Here is a 16606-nt window from a genome sequence, read left to right as displayed (position 1 = left end):
GCATTAAATGGATTTTCTGACTTGGATATACAATGAAGGTAAATACAAAACAGAAAAATAAACCAAGTTGGCATTGACTATTCTTCACCAAACAATGCATTCCCGTCTTAATACCCATTCGTTTTCATATTTCAGTTGTGGCAACTAGAGTCCTTCTGACTGAGATATTGTATTTAAAAAGGAAAATGGCGCGTCTTCGGCTTGATAAACACAAAACCAGTGAGAAAGAGAGACTGTGGACAGTGTTGAACACATTCATCCCACTTTATATAGTCTAACGTGTTCCTGAGTAAAACTGGATGATGTTTCTTCTCCCAAAACATTCAAGGAAACCCTTCATTTCAAGGAGAAGAAAAGCACAACCGGCTCAAATGAGTGTTCAACTATAGCAAAACGGAGAAAACAAATGACAGAAATGTTATTATCAATACATTGTAAAAAAAAATCTGTTAAATTTACGGTAAAATACTGGCGGCTGCGGTTGCCAGAAATTTACCATATAAAATACGATAGCAACATTTTAGGTTTTACAGACCTAACTTAAAATGTACAGTAATAAACTGTATTTCATTATCTGATATAATGTTAATTTACCTACCTATTGAAGTATTAATATCTGTTTTGTACATTGTAATACGCTGACAACCACCAATCACAGCAGTGTTGAGAGTCACATGATCAATCAAAGCTCATCGCATCTATTCCACAAGAGAGTTAATACTCATATATAGAAGCTGCACATCATTCACACAAACATTAAACACCATCATGGTAACACACATTACATTTTAAAAACGCAATAATATGAATTTTACAACATTAAATGTAACAAACAACCCTAATGTACATAACTGATTAGAAAAAAACTACGCATGGAATTGTGGGAATGTCAATTTAAAGGGGTCATGACATGGTTTTTTTTATTTTATTATTATGTTCCCTTAGGTGCAATTATAGTATTACTATAGTTTTTTTTACAAAAAACTTTTAAAATGTAGTGATTTATGACCTTTTCCCACCCTGTTTCTCATCCTCTGATTCAAACAGTCTGTTTTGGGGGTGTTTCCCCTTTAAGAGTTCAGTGTTAACGCCCACTGTTATGATTGGCTAACGTCAGTGCCTATGCATCAATTATTAACGCCCCCAGCCAGAACATTGCGGATTCGGCGTAACTGTTTAATAGTGGCTGATGCATGCGAAGCGATGGCTCTTGCAATGATAAAACCTTATTATGTTTGAGCCGGAATCAGAGGAAAATGAACCATCACCACAACAACGAAGACTGGATCAGCCCGTGTCCACATGGAAAGTGAAACTATTTTGAATTAATAAAAAAAAATTAACCCGAGACACTTGAAAACGGATTATTGTTGCATAATTATCCTATAGCTTTATTTGCTAACAGTTTAACATTATTGAACTAATTCCAATGAAATGATAGGGTGTACCACGGACAAAAATGCATGCACAGGCCATCTTTGAAGATGCAGCATTGATAAAGGCAACATCTTTGAGCAACAGTTTTCTGGCAAAGCCAAGCATCATATTGGGATTTTTTCCTCAAAACAGTCATCCTTAAATGTATAGAACACTGCCGTGACTGGGACGTCCGCAAAAAATAAAGTGCATCCATTTTCCCCTGACGACTGGATCTTTCAGCGTATTTAAAAAGTAGTTTAAAGTTTTAAATACATTACTTACAGTTTGCGTCGTCGTTGTTGAGCCCAGAATAGACGGCACGGACTTATCTTTGAGCAACAGTTTTCTGGCAAAGCTCAAAACAGTCATCCTTAAAATGTACAGAACAAACGCTTAAACTAACACTGCCGTGACTGAGACGTCCGCAAAAAATAAAGTGCATCCATTTTTCCCTGACGACTGGATCTTTCGGCAGCGTATTCAAAGATGTTGTTTGTCCACAGCCAGGAACAGCACATCTGCGGCGTCGTAATCTCCCTGTACACAGACACACTCGCTGTCCGTCGACTGAACACTTGTGAGGCGCGCGGCGCGCGGGCGCGACAACGATACGAAATGAGCGTAGTTGTCTTGCGCTTAAAGCGTAGTTGTCTTCTGCTGGAGGCGGTCATATGCAAACGCTGGTACGTCACTTCGTACCGTGACGTCACTTCTTACCATGGATCCAGAACGAGCTGTATTTAGAGCTTGATTAAATAAATGATTCGTTTATAATGGGGAGGACGTCTTAAGCTATGAAACTTGCAGGACGTTTTAATGGTACAAAGACCTCTTATATACTAAAAGATCAAGGCAAATTTGGTTTCTCATGTCATGACCCCTTTAAGTTTTTTCACTGTAAATTATACGAGTTGTTCTTTTTCACTTTCAAAAACTGTAAATTTAACGGTAATTTACAGTAAAATTACGTTAAATGTACCATTAGATCTATCACAGTTATTTACTGTATATAGTAAGGAAATTTTTTGTTAACCAATTAACAGTTTTTCACTGTAGCATTTTTACAGTATTTTACCGTTAAAATCACAATCTTTTTTTACAGTGAATTAATGTGCATGCAATAGAGTGTGTTAGTGTGTCTGCGTGCCAACGCTTTGAGGCGACATGCAAAATCTTTTCATATCAAATGAAATAAGTCCTTCTGTTCTGTCCTTGACGGAGATATTTTATTTAAAAACACGGAGATAAGAATTGATGAACTCAAAACCAGTGAGAAAGACAGACTATGGACAGTGTCAACCGTCAACGACACCTTCAAACCACTTTATAATAATAATAATAATAATGCATTTTATTTATAATGCGCTTTTCTAAAACCCAAAGCGCAACAGTAAAAATAAAACAAAGACAATACAACAATTGATTAAAAAACAGCCTTAAATAAATGTGTCTTAACTTTTGAAAGTGTCCCAAGGTTGGTGCGTTTAACATATTCCTGAGTGATAGGATGTTTCTCTACCCAAAATATGACTGTGAACCCCTCATTTCGAGGTGTGTGTGTGTGTGTGTGTGTGTGTGTGTGTGTGTGTGTGTGTGTGTGTGTGTGTGTGTGTGTGTGTGTGTGTGTGTGTGTGTGTGTGTGTGTGTGTGTGTGTGTGTGTGTGTGTGTGTGTGGCAACATGCTGCTGTCTGTACTGATGAAAAGATTGAGCACAAAACTGCCCATTTATTTCTATTAAAGCCACTGTTTAACACCGCGAGGACCCGCGGATTCAGACGCTTTCAGGTTTAATGTTTGCCCTCACCCCAAAAAATGTCCCATCCATGTTTATTCTATCAAACATATTTGCTTTACAACCTAATAAATCATAATCCGAGTATGTGGCCTTTCATGGAAGTGTCCGGGTTGAAGTCAAGCTTGTGTTTGTTAAGGCCACGCTTGTGTTTGCTTGTGTTTGTTAAGGCCACACACACTTATGGAAAACACTCATTGTGCTCGAGTCTGAACCGTCACTCACTCGGCTGATAAGAACCTCTCACTTTAATCGATGTGAAGAAACACAGTGCTGCAGAAAAGCTTCAAGCGAGCGGGTCCGGATGCTGCGCTCGAGCTGTAGTTGTTCTTAATGTCATGTTTCTATGAGCCTCTATTTCATCGCCTCTCATTAAAGCAGTTTAACTATAGCACACACATTCACAGCAGCATCTCGGATCATGAATATCTAGCAGATCTCCTCCGTGATCGATGCGTCACACACTCGTGTGTGTGTGTGTGTGTGTGTGTGGTTCAGGTGTCCTGCTGTGTTACGCTGGAGCGGGGAGCCACCTGCTGGGGACGGGGGCCGCACAAAAACACATTTTCATGGGAAATTCCTATGATTTTTAATACTTTACATTAAGCCAATACGAGTGTAAAATGCTAAAGTGATGCTCTGAGGAGCGGCAGATGAAAGCTGCGTTTAAACCTTCATCTTCATCATGACACACTCACACACTCATCAGCTCCAGGAATGTGTAATGCAGTTCATCCAAATTAAAAGTTGAATAAACTCTTTAAAAGTCCATAATTGATGAAGAGTGGTTTCCGGAATATAAAACAAATATTAGGATGGTGTCATGTGGTAATATCTCCATCTTTCCATCTATATTTATCTATCTCTCCGACTATCATCTTTCCATCCGTCCATCCATCCATCCATCAATCTGTCTATCTATCTATCCATTCATATATCTATCTGTCCATCCATCCATCTGTCTATCTGTCTGTGTCCATCCATCATCTATCTATCTGTCTATCCATTGTATATCTGTCTATCAATCAATCCATCCATCCATCAATCTGTCTATCTATCCATTCATATGTATCTGTCTATCCATCCATACATCCGTCTATCTGTCTGTGTCCATCCATCATCTATCTATCTATCTATCTATCTATCTATCCATTGTATATCTGTCTATCAATCAATACATCCATCCATCCATCCGTCAATCTGTCTATCTATCTATCCATTCATATCTATCTATCCATCCATCCATCTGTCTATCTGTCTGTGTCCATCCATCATCTATCTATCTATCTATCTATCCATTGTATATCTGTCTATCAATCAATCCATCCATCCATCCATCAATCTGTCTATCCTTCCATCCATCCATCGTATGTCTGTCTGTCTATCTATCTAGATAGATAGATAGATAGACAGACAGACAGACAATGGATGGATTGATTGATTGATAGACAGATATACAATAGATAGATAGATAGATAGATATCTATCTATCTATCCATTCATCCATCCATCTGTCTGTGTCCATCTATCCATATCTATCCATCCATCCATCATCTATCAATCTGTCCATCCATCCATCCGTCCATCTATCTATCTGTCTATCTCTCCGACTATCATCCATCAATATCTGTCTATCTGTACATATATTTCTCACTTTGCCTATATTTTTCATTAATGCCTATATATTTCCTTGAAAATGTAAATAGTTCGATCTTAAACCTGATCGTGGAATTATATCCAGTTTGAATATGAGTCTCTATTATCTTCTAGAGACTGACTGGTTTCTGTATTATTATTAAATCACAATGAGAGAAAAAAAATAGGCCTACTTGATAATTGTATTCCAGTTTGACGCAAGAAACCATGACGTTTCGAACCTTCAGTAAATGAATCGTCACTTCCCTCAAACGGAGTTTGAAGCAAAACAATACAACAGGTTTCGTTTATGGATGGCGTTTACATTAATATTTTAATCACAAATCGTGTCTGTCATTACGAAGTTTCTCATGCACATTTTCTCTTTCAGAAGAGACGCACAAGCTCAATGAAAAGGTGAAAAGTTTATCACGATGTGTTGTAGAGATCTAGTCGTGTTTTAGTCTCCACAACTGAGGCGCAACAAGTCTCGTGCGCGCGCCTGACAGGAGATGGTCCGTTCTTTCTTTCCTTTCTTTCTTTCTTTCTTTCTTTCTTTCTTTCTGCTCCCGAGATCTCGTGAAATGCATGTTTCATAACAATCAAAATTATGTGCAAAACTCGGGCGCGCGCGCGGATACATATTTCTCTCCATCATTGTAAATCTTCAGTATATAATTAATGGTGTTGGATTAAATAGATTTATATTCAGGTGAATTATTGAATATTGCGATGTCCTTCAATATCGCTGGAAACATAACACCTGCAGATGCGCATTAATTATAAAAAGTCTAAAGACCCGCAATTAAACGTTACAAGTTTACATCGCCTGTGCTTCACTCTTCGGGTAAAGTTTGTTATTTTGCTTTCAGTAAATAAGTTATTAGAAATGTATGTAAAGAGGCATATATTTACAGAGACAATTTTCAGGGGAATAAACTGAAATGCAGAAATATTTTGGAAGCTTGATGCACCAAGGGAATTTGTATGAGCATGAATGAATATGGATTAGTATTAGCACTTACAGTCTGTGTTATAGGCCTATATGTAAATTTCAAACGCAATCGCATTCAAATGAAAATGGAAATGCTTTTTGTTGTACTGAACATGATTTGTTGAGTGTCTCCAAAGTCTTTGGTTGATTTTACGGCACGCATCTGTTCAAAACGGAAATGATTTCAGAGAAACGATTTATATGCTGTATTTATCTTTTGAAATTCAATTAAAACTTAATTGGATTATTTTCTTCAAAGTTAATGAACTCTGCGCATAATTTTTGCCTCTTTATTCATAATTTAAATAGGTCATGCTGCTTTGACAGAACATTTAATTTCTTTTAATTAGTTTTGATTTCAATTAAGAAAAAATCTTAATATTATAATTACAGGAATTCTATAGAAATATGTTATACAATAAACCTATTTGCCAGAGTTATTTTGACTGAGCCACCGTTTAAAGCTGACTATAAGTTCTTGATTTGTTTTGATTCATCTCGTTTTCTATTAGACGCATATATTCATGGACTTTCATCATCCAGAGATTAATGCTAAGAGAAGAACTGGACTGGTCACTTCTTTCTGTTCTTCACCATTTTAATTTTGAATTAAAATCCCGTAGTTTGACAAATATATATTTTTAAAGAAAAAAAAAGTGTCCATGTATATGAGCTCTTTAAAAACTAAATGCATAATAATTATAATTTATAGTATTAGATGGACTATAGCATTTCACAGAAAGTATATAAATTGCCCATGTGTAGCCCATCTACAAAACAGACTTTTTATTTGTTATACAACCTCATGTGTTTGTGTGAAAATATATCATCGTGTTTTACAAATTCACTTTCATATTTCCAGCTGTAATAATGCGCCCCTAGTGTTCAAATTCTGACAAATTTATACCCTACTTAAAAAATATATTTTATTTGTATTTTTCTTAATTTTAGAAAACATAGGCCTATTTAATTGTATATGCAACTGCGCAGATAAGAATTTGGAATAGGTTTTTTTATTAATTCCTTTCAATTCATAGTTTTTTCATTTCTATTGTAACAATTTGCCAGTGTTTTGTTTGGCTCAGATTAAAACATAGAATATAACAGGCGGGTAAGAGGCAAGGTTTGAAACCCTGACTGCAAACATTAGCTATAATATTTCTCCATTAATCGTTCCAAAATATTTTAATAAGCACGTGGCAGCAATCCGATGAAACTATTGTTTGAATTAAATAATTCCCAGTTTATATTTACATTGTATTGAATACTCTTTTTCATGGCGATGTAAGACCCGTGTTCTGTGCAGATAATATATTGGAATTGCTTTGAAATTGCTGTGTATCCTACTATTCATAAAAAATACCGCATTAAACCGAAATTGCTTGTGTTTTGAAAATTGAGCCATCATGAATGTCCACATAATACCGTGCGTCTACACACGTGTTTGTGTGATTTATAAGGTAAATATACAGGATATTCTCTGTGTAATAGTCTATTTGGACACATGCCTGATTTAGTCGTGTTATGGTGGATCCGCCGTGAGTAACAATTAGTCGTTTAATCGTATCAATTTTGTCCAAGGAAAGTGATTATTCGATTTTTTTTAATCACTTGGATAATAGGCTACATATGGCTAAAATCGGACTAAAATAAATGCAACTTTATGAATTCCGACAACTTAAAAAAAAAACGAGACAAGTAAATATTCAATCTGAAGTGACGCAGTTCGTAATGCATGAAAGATGACTGGACAACTGGGGCCCCATTTTTTCTTTTTTTTTTCTTTCTTTTTTCACGTCTGGATAAAGAAATGCTCCGCCTACTAACGCCCACTGTGCGAATACTAATTATGAGTATTGTGCTCATAACAATGGAAGCTGACATGCAGCATTTGCAGACAGGAGATTGTTAACTCTCGCGCACGATTTGACGTCTATACACTCGTTAGGTTTTTGCCAGTTTGCCACACCATCTGTAATCAGTAGCAATAGCTTTGACAAAACAATTAACTTACTAAAACGAATTATTTATTTATTCATCTGTTTGTTTGTTTGTTTATTCAATCGTTTGGGTGTCCATTTATTCATTCATTTTTATACTTATTTTCCGTTTATAGGCTAATTAATTATATTATTCTGAGTCATTATAGATTATGGTCAATTTTTTAATATCCCAACTTATCCCATATTCATATCCCAACTCTTTATATATAGGCCTATAGAGTTATCGTTGGTGCGTCCATTTATTAATTTTTTTATTTAAATTTAGCCTACTTATTTATTACCGTGTATTATTAATTATATTATTTAGATTCAACTATAGATATATGGTCGTTTATTCATATCCCAACTTATATAGGCTATTTATTATTTACTTATTTAATCGTTGGTGCATTTATTTATTAGCCTATTCTTTTTTTATATAGGCTATATTTACTTATTTTCCGTGTATTATATGTAGTATCGACGGTCGATTTATTGTCGTTTCTTCATACAAACCTATTTATTTGTTTACTATTTATTTATCTATCTATCCCACACACCGTCCTTTGTTAAACTTTTTCAGCTTTTACATTTAATTTAGCCTATTTTAATATTGCATTTTCTTTGAGTTCATTGTATTTTGACATGGTCATTGAGGATATTAATGCACTGTCACGTAAAAATAAATCTGTAGTTTTATAAGACATTATTAGGTTTTGTGTTAGTCGCATGTGTTAGTTGTGTTAGTCTTTAAATCTAGAACTATCTGCATATTAAGAGTCATTTTTAAATAATAGACAGACTACAAAAGAAATGTTGAAAATGGACACATAGAGCTGATGTAACTGCTTTTTCAATCTACTGATGCATTTTACACACACCAACATTAATTTAGGGCTAACTCTAAACCCCTTAACCGCTATTGGTACAATAATAAATAAATAAAAAACACTTGAAAATCGATAAAAACAACTATGATCTGATGTCATAAACCATATTACATGAAGAAGAATGCTGCTGAGTTCAAAAAGACACAATCAAATTGCAATTTGCACTGCTGTCAATATTAATATACAATTTCGCCTACTATATAGCTATATAGGCCTATATATAGCCTAATAATAAAAACATCAACCAAGCATCAAAATATTTTATTTAAAAGTAAACATGCATTAATGTATTGCATTAAAAAGCAGCACGTATACAGAAGTGAAGCATGTCTTTAAAGCACGGTTCCGTGTCGTACCTGTGTTTCCGACAGATTGAGCTGTCTCGCGAGCTCCGTGCGCTCGCGCCCGACCACGTACTGACAGCGCGTGAACTCGAGCTCGAGCCGGTAGAGCTGCTCCGCCGTGAAGGACGTGCGCGTGCGCTTCGGCCGGTCCAGATCCAGGCCTTTCGGCAGCACGATCTCGCGGATAGTGCCCTTGGCGTCTGTTCGGGACACACACATCATCATTTACTTTACTGTGTTGAGATTTAAAGCAATTTCTCTTAGATTATTATGAGTGGGAGAATCAATTATTGAATAGGGCAAATATATTGTGACGCGTTAAAAAAAAAAAAACGATAAGTGTTTAGATTTAAAAAAAAGTCATGACAGGATATATTTAACAGACTATGACCTTAGTTCAATATAAAGGTTACTTACTCGTTTAATGGTTAATGCAAGTTTATAGAAAAAGTAGTTTAATCGAGATTCGATTTTGTTTTATGCAGTTTCTGGCACACAACTAACGAGCAGGAAAAGTCCAGTATCTTGATGATTTTGCCCTTCTGCTGAGGTTATAGTTTGAAATGGCATCATGTTACATTTGTGAAAATTTGAGTTGGTCTATCAAATCATAAAAAAAAATAAAAAAAATGTCTGTTATATTCATCCAAGCAGACCAGAGCAGCTTAACGAGAATTATATTAGTTGGCAATCACTTTAAGACTGTTTTATCAACATGAAACATAATTATCAACACAGTGATGATCAACATTTTATTGATATCACGACTGACACGCGACAGCAGAAATCATGATGTATTAAAGCAAATGTCTGTGCCAAGTATATGTTCATATGCTCAATGATGCAATATATGTTCCATCAAAAGCATAATGCATTGGATAATATATATTGGGAAGCCATAACCAAAGCAACATTTTTATTTATCATCATATTTTTCAATCTAAACAATTAATTTCTGTCACTTTCAAATAAAAAAATAAATAAAAAAAAGTTGTTTTAAGTCTTTGGAGATGCAACAGAATCGATTAAACCCAGGAAGATTATTATCCTCATGTAACTGAATTATACAGACATTAACCCGTTTATTCCATATTTTTTATGAAGCCAACATAGTAAAGATATTTTTAAAATATGTTTTTTTTTCTCGCATCTTATCATTGATTTGAAAAAATTGAATGTTTAAACTGAGACTTATTTTAAAATCATTAAAACGTCTATTAGTAGCCTAAAATAAAACAAGACTTTCCTTAAAACTGCAGTGTTTTGGAATTAAGATGAAAAAACATGCATTGCAACGAGTCATATCATATCTGTCAGGGTGGGAGTACAAGAAGATACTTAGCTTTTCAGAACTTTACAAATGGTGATTATTAAATGATATGATTTTATTAGAATGGATTCAATCAGCTCTATTTTCTCAAATGATGTGGGGAAGTATTAATATTTATCCTGACATTGATAGCTCCGCCTATCTGGATGTCTGCCTGGCAACCAGGCTCAGTATATAGGATCACACTTTGATGAACTGTAATATCACACTAAGATTAATGGTGTTTGTTGATATGAGCAGTGAGATGTTAATGGCGAAAGCGTCTGTAATTGCGTTTTCCTCGCGGTTTAATACGAGCGCGAGCACATCGAGCATGACGACACAGACGAGCTGACCTTTCCGTGACCCTGGTTCTCACGAGGACTCCGGCGCATTCAACAGCAGCTTTAAAAACAAATAGTGACACCGGGGATCGTGTTGGGATGGTGGGCTTCCAGAGCCGCCGAGACACTATTGCTGCCACAGTTTCAATTTCACAAAGCATCCAGTGTCCGTCCGAATCAAAAGTCTCGGCATTTAAGAGCATTTCATCATTTCATTTCCCTGATGTATTGTAGCTACCAATACATTACGATCAAATCAAATTATAAGCCACATATATGGCTAAACTGAAAACATATAAATGCACTGAATAGTCTCAATTTAAAAGCATTGCTATAGATTGACAATACATATTAAAAGTCGTTTCATCTGCATGATGCAAACTATTCAGATGATGGTAAAATATTTAGTGCATTGCATGTATTATTTAAGCATTATTAGTGCCGTTTTTATTTTCAAAATTGGACCACGCGCTGCTCGTCTTTTCTTGTTTTTAAAACTAAAATGGGAACACGAAAAAATGCATGAAGAAAGGTTAATTGTAAAATTATTTCTGGTGATATTCTATAGGCTAGGCTATATTAACGATCACATAAGCCATTTAACTTTTTTTTTTTTTTTTTTTTGCATGGACCTATTTCTTACATTTTGCTCTAACTGTTATTCATTTCCCTCAATTTAATAAAAGAAAGATTTTATCTGTGTGAATAAAATGTGCTCTTCCAAATACTGTGGATTGTGTTCATACAATTCCATTTAAATAATGGGCCACATATTGAGATATTTTGTGTGAATTTAGAACCGAGTGTTTGCATTTTTTTTTTTTCTGTCGTTGTTAATGTTATTATAGCTTATTTGTTTTATGCCTATACACTCATGTTTGGTTTACCAGTAGTTTGTGACGTTAAATACATGATCTCTTTCATAATTTTCAAGCAATATAAAAGACACACCTCTCAAAAAACAATGAGTTAAAACAACAGTCTATTTAATATGTATTTAATATTTACAATAGCCTATTTATAACATATTATATTTTTCAGATAAACTCACTGCATAAAACTGTATGATGTTTTAAATATTTGTTCAATTTCAGGCTATATTATTTCATTTTAAAGGCATCCTTTTAATATTTTGTTGTGGCATATTATCAGTTTATTTTGTGCATCAATTTTTGTATTCATGTGTGGTATTAATTGTAAATTGTAAACGAATCTCAGATATTTTTGGTGTACATTTAATACTAATAATCTTAAAAATAAAGGTTCTTTATTGCCATCTATGGCTCCATGAAGAACCTTTAACATCCATGGAATCTTTCCATTCCACAAAAGATTCTTTATAGTGGAAACAGATTCTTTGGATTTTTAGAATGTTCTTCACACTGAGAAAAAAAAACGGTTCTTTTATGGAACCTTTTAATTTTAACTGTGTATGCTACGAGAACTAAGTAAAATACAAAACCAATGAATAGTTTTGTGTAAATTTACGCGGATTTTGTTAAAGACATTAGAAAAATATTGTATTTATTTGTTTTACTAAATAACGCCTATTCAAAACCAAACAGGAAATGATGTAGTCCCACGGATTTACAGTATATTCGCTCCTCACCTCTGACCAGAATCCTTCGACAGTAGTCCGGATCGACTCCTAAAAGTTTATCGTGTCCATCCTCGCTGGATGAGGTCGGTGTGGACGCCGAGGTCCCCGGTGTGTCGGTCGAGCTCTGCACAGGTGACCGGTTCCCCACTTCCGTCCGGCTCTTAGAGTCTCTCCCGCGCTCACGGCACAATGCATTGGATCCACAGTGGTTTCGGTCCTCAGCGATCCCATCGCCCATACTCGTGGCTTGATCAAACATCTAATAATTGAACTGTTTTATGTGTCCACTTACTTTTATTGGGCTATTTTCAGCCTAAATAAATAGTCTGCGTAAATTCTTTCCTGACAGAAATGGGGAGATTAGATTATTCCCAAAACAACATCAATAGAATCCAGCGACGGAACCGAGTTTCTGCCCAAATGTTTTCGCATGTTCCGGCATCGGGCGTCCATGCAGGAGGAGATGTGTGAAGAAGGGAAGGAAGGTGGAGGTGGAGGGGGCCCTGTGGGCATGTGGAAGGACCCTCCTCAGCTATAGGATCGCGCTCAACCCAAAATACATTGTGCATATATGCGCTGGGCTTCAAGGTCTGTGACCGAGGCACTGGGAGGCGCTTCACTGCTTAACCACGTAGAAGTAATTCCACACAACAAACATGGACCCGAGCAGCGCAAACTTTCCCTTTCCCCCCGTGCGTGACTTATATAGTCAATTTACTCGATGACTACACTGGGTGTTTCTTTTTTTGTGTGTGTGTGTGTGTGTGTCGTATTTGCTCTGGGCTCTACAGAAGCTGTGGAAGAAGAGCCAGCGGATTTCAGGATTTCTTCGGGAGGAGGGAGGCGCTCATTTTTACGTGGGACCAAGTCAGGAATATCCGATAATAAACGACAAAATGCAAGTAAAGAAATAATATCGGCCAATTATCGGTGTAATTCAAACACAATCCGCTGGCTTCAGCCGTCACGTTAACATGTAATTCCAGAGTATGTGTATGTTTTTTTTTTTTTTTACTTTGACTGACAGCAGTGACGTCACTTCCGGACTGTAATCCATCAATTGATTGATAAACAGAGACGAGTAAGAGCACGAGGTGCTTTCAACGCCCGTTAGCTTCAGCGAAATGTGAATGAAACTATCCCTGTTGTCTTTAGACTTTATGCTACTCGGTAAGTAGAATAAAAGATTGTTGTTGTTTTGTTATTCACAGTTGCTTTGTAATCGCGTTTAATTATTTTTCGCTTCCTGAATAACGGATAAGGCAAATGAATGCGTCACGATTATAAAGTAAGCGCCTAAAAATACGGCACGATTATTTAATTAGGCTAAGTCTTTTATTTATTTTTTTACTAAATCATCAAGGAGAGGAACACGCCGAGAGACGTAGCCTTAATATTTATTTTGCAGATTTAAATTAATGAATAAACTATTACATTTAAACTCTTTAAAACTGAACAAAATATATAGAAAAAACTAAAAGAGCATTATTTTTTTGCGATTTGACACTATTGTTTGTTTTAGCTACTTTTTTATTTTTAATATTGACAAATGCACAGATAACTTCTTCATAATGTGCCTCTACAAGTGTTATATTTGAGAGAAGGGTCGATTACGGAAAAGGGTGATTTATCAGCGATGCCATAAGAACAATTTTAGTTCCCCAAAGAACCTTTCAGGGAACAGTTCTCAAAAGAACCATTTTTCTCTTAGTGTGAAGAACATAAAGAACATTTTGTATAATTGAAAGGTTCCATTTACGGCAAAGGTTCTTTATGGAACCATATGCCAACAAAGAACAGTTATTTTAAGAGTGTAAGATGGAATACACATTATGCGCGTTATTGTGCAAGTCTGAACGAGGGGTTTATTTGTGTTTACCTCACGGTACACGAACCGCAGGTGTTCATCTCATCATTGAACCGTTGCCATAATACACAAAAAAACAAAATTAGAATCTTTTATCTGAGTGCGCAATCCCATTACGGAGGCCGCAATGACATAATTGCAGTTTTGCCACTTTCAGCAGTGTTTATCACTCAGTGCCGAAATGGCTCATTATTGAATTCAGCTGCTCAGCACAGATTAAACAGTGAACGTGATGAATGGAGCTGTCACTCACTTCCTCAAACCAACAGTACAGTCAAGAGAGGTTTAATTGCCTCCACTGCTCTCTGGCCCCACAGTCTCACACACTGGCCCTTTCCTCCAACACACTAATGTTGCAAAACAGCCAAATACACAAACAGACCTTCCCAATGTGGTTTTACCTGACTAAACCAAGAACATGCTCAAAAAAGGTCACACAGACACACACACACACACACACACACACACACACACACACACACACACACAATAATTTAACTATAACTAAAAAATAATTTTCATGATTTATTACAACTTTTTATCTTTTTTCAAATCAACTTTAATGTGGTTCAGATAACACACTATTTTAAGTTCCTATTTATTAAATCTCCATTGTAAAAAAATAAAAAATCTAAATATTTTTATTTTCAATGAGCTCAGAATTTTAAGGCAACAAGGTAACTTAATTTTAAACCAAAAAGATTTTTTACACACACACACCACACATACAGCCTTTATATATATATAGCCTTGTAAACAAAAGCACAAAACCATAATTTAAGTCTCACATTCACAGATTTTAACAAAAAGTGGTTCTTCAGAGGATTTTGCTTAATTTTTATTTTTAGTCAACTTAATTAATTAATTTATTTAATAGTCAAGGCTTTAAGGTTGGTATACAGAAATGTAGGGTAAACTTTAAATTGTGACAACTAACCCCCGTCTCTCCGTTCTGCAGCTTTTAAAAGTTATATGTTGGATATTTATATGTTTGGTCAGGCTACAATATGATTGAAGTTTTAATTGTGATTTAATCTGACTCAGTCAACCATGACAACATGTATGAATAATAACCCTTAATAATTCCTTAGTTAGACCACAACTTAAGGGTTAAAGCAAGACGCATGTTATAGTTAGTTCTTAATCCTGATAGACTGGAAAACTGTGGACCAAACGTAGATATTATTAAACTCAGCGTCATGTTAATTTCCTTAATAGTTTATAAGAAAATTATGGAACCTAAAAGAAGACTATAATTCAAGAAAATATGATCTTCCAAGGTGAGCAACTATAGGCTATAGAAAACCATTGAAACACGGAAGCTGCAGTAAACTCTTTTGGGGAAATATGAACAGACTCATAAAAAAACAAAAATAAATGTATTTGATCGAAATAAAACGTAAACATTGGCCATAGTAATACAGTCATTTACAAAACAATTAGTATTGTAAATTAGATCGATGTTAAATTTTACCCAAAATTATACAAAAATAAGGGTTTTGAGAGTGTGAGGGAAACTTCTTATTTTCGCAAACACATTTAAGTTTCACTTGAGTTTATTTTTGGCTTCAATGACCAATAATAGTGTGACGCTTACAGTAGGCCTATTTTTTAAAGTCTCATTTTTCGCGCGCATGCAGGAAATTACGTGTGCCATTTATTAATGGGAACTTGTGTTATTGTGGATCAATCAAAGTTAAAGGGATGGTTCACCCAAAAAAAAACCTGTATGAATTTATTTTAGAATTTATTAAGAAGATGTTTTGAAGAATGTCGGTAAGTTGACGGTACAGCCATTTACTTCCATAGTATTTTTTTCCCATAATATGGAAGTCAATGGGGTCCATCAACTGTTTGGTAACAAACATCCATCAAAATGTCTTCTTTTGTGTTGATCAGAACAAAGACATTCATGGGTTTGGATCAACTTGAGGGTGAGTAAATGATGACAGGATTTTCTTTCTTTTTTTTTGGGCGAATTATAATTTGCGTTTCAATAATGATAACCAACGCAATAGTGCAAAGGCGCTGCAGCTCAAACCAGCTGTACACTGCACTATCACGAGGAAGCTGCCACATCTTCACAAAACTAAGATTATAAGAGTGCATTTGGCTTTAAGCAGAGTTTTCTGCTTCAGTCCATCAGTGTTAGATATCACTGAGACGCACAAAGGTACAGTGACACTCGGGCATAGAGACAATACTGTTTCCCTGAGGGGAGAGATCTTGACAACGAATGACTGACAAATCTTGACGTGCTGATTCGGGCTCGAGATAAAATACCATTCTCTCTTTGTCATTGGACAGGTGAAAATGAGATGTTAGGGTGTCAGATTTGGACTATAATTTATAGCCTACTTCATTTTTTCTTTCTGCAAAGTTTTTGCACGCAGATTTTTTAAGTAGCATAAATTTCTACGGAGCCCCCA

At 35.5% G+C, this 16606-nt stretch overlaps 1 protein-coding gene across 1 annotated transcript in view; it reads right to left on the bottom strand.

The window, feature by feature from the left end:
• vax2 (ventral anterior homeobox 2) overlaps positions 1–13101 on the bottom strand; it is a 26491-nt gene extending 13390 nt beyond the window's left edge. The window contains exons 1-2 of the mRNA XM_079598016.1: positions 12320–13101; positions 9070–9257 (exon numbers count right to left, since the gene is read on the bottom strand). Coding sequence (XP_079454142.1) covers positions 9070–9257; positions 12320–12569 — 438 coding nt within the window. The 5' untranslated portion in view covers positions 12570–13101. The remainder of the gene's footprint in view (positions 1–9069; positions 9258–12319) is intronic.
• Between the last annotated feature and the right edge of the window lie 3505 nt (positions 13102–16606).

The sequence above is a fragment of the Phoxinus phoxinus genome, assembly GCF_949152265.1.
Source record: "Phoxinus phoxinus genome assembly, chromosome: 2".
Taxonomy (NCBI): Eukaryota; Metazoa; Chordata; class Actinopteri; order Cypriniformes; family Leuciscidae; genus Phoxinus; species Phoxinus phoxinus.
This window is presented reverse-complemented; position numbering and strand designations above follow the sequence as displayed.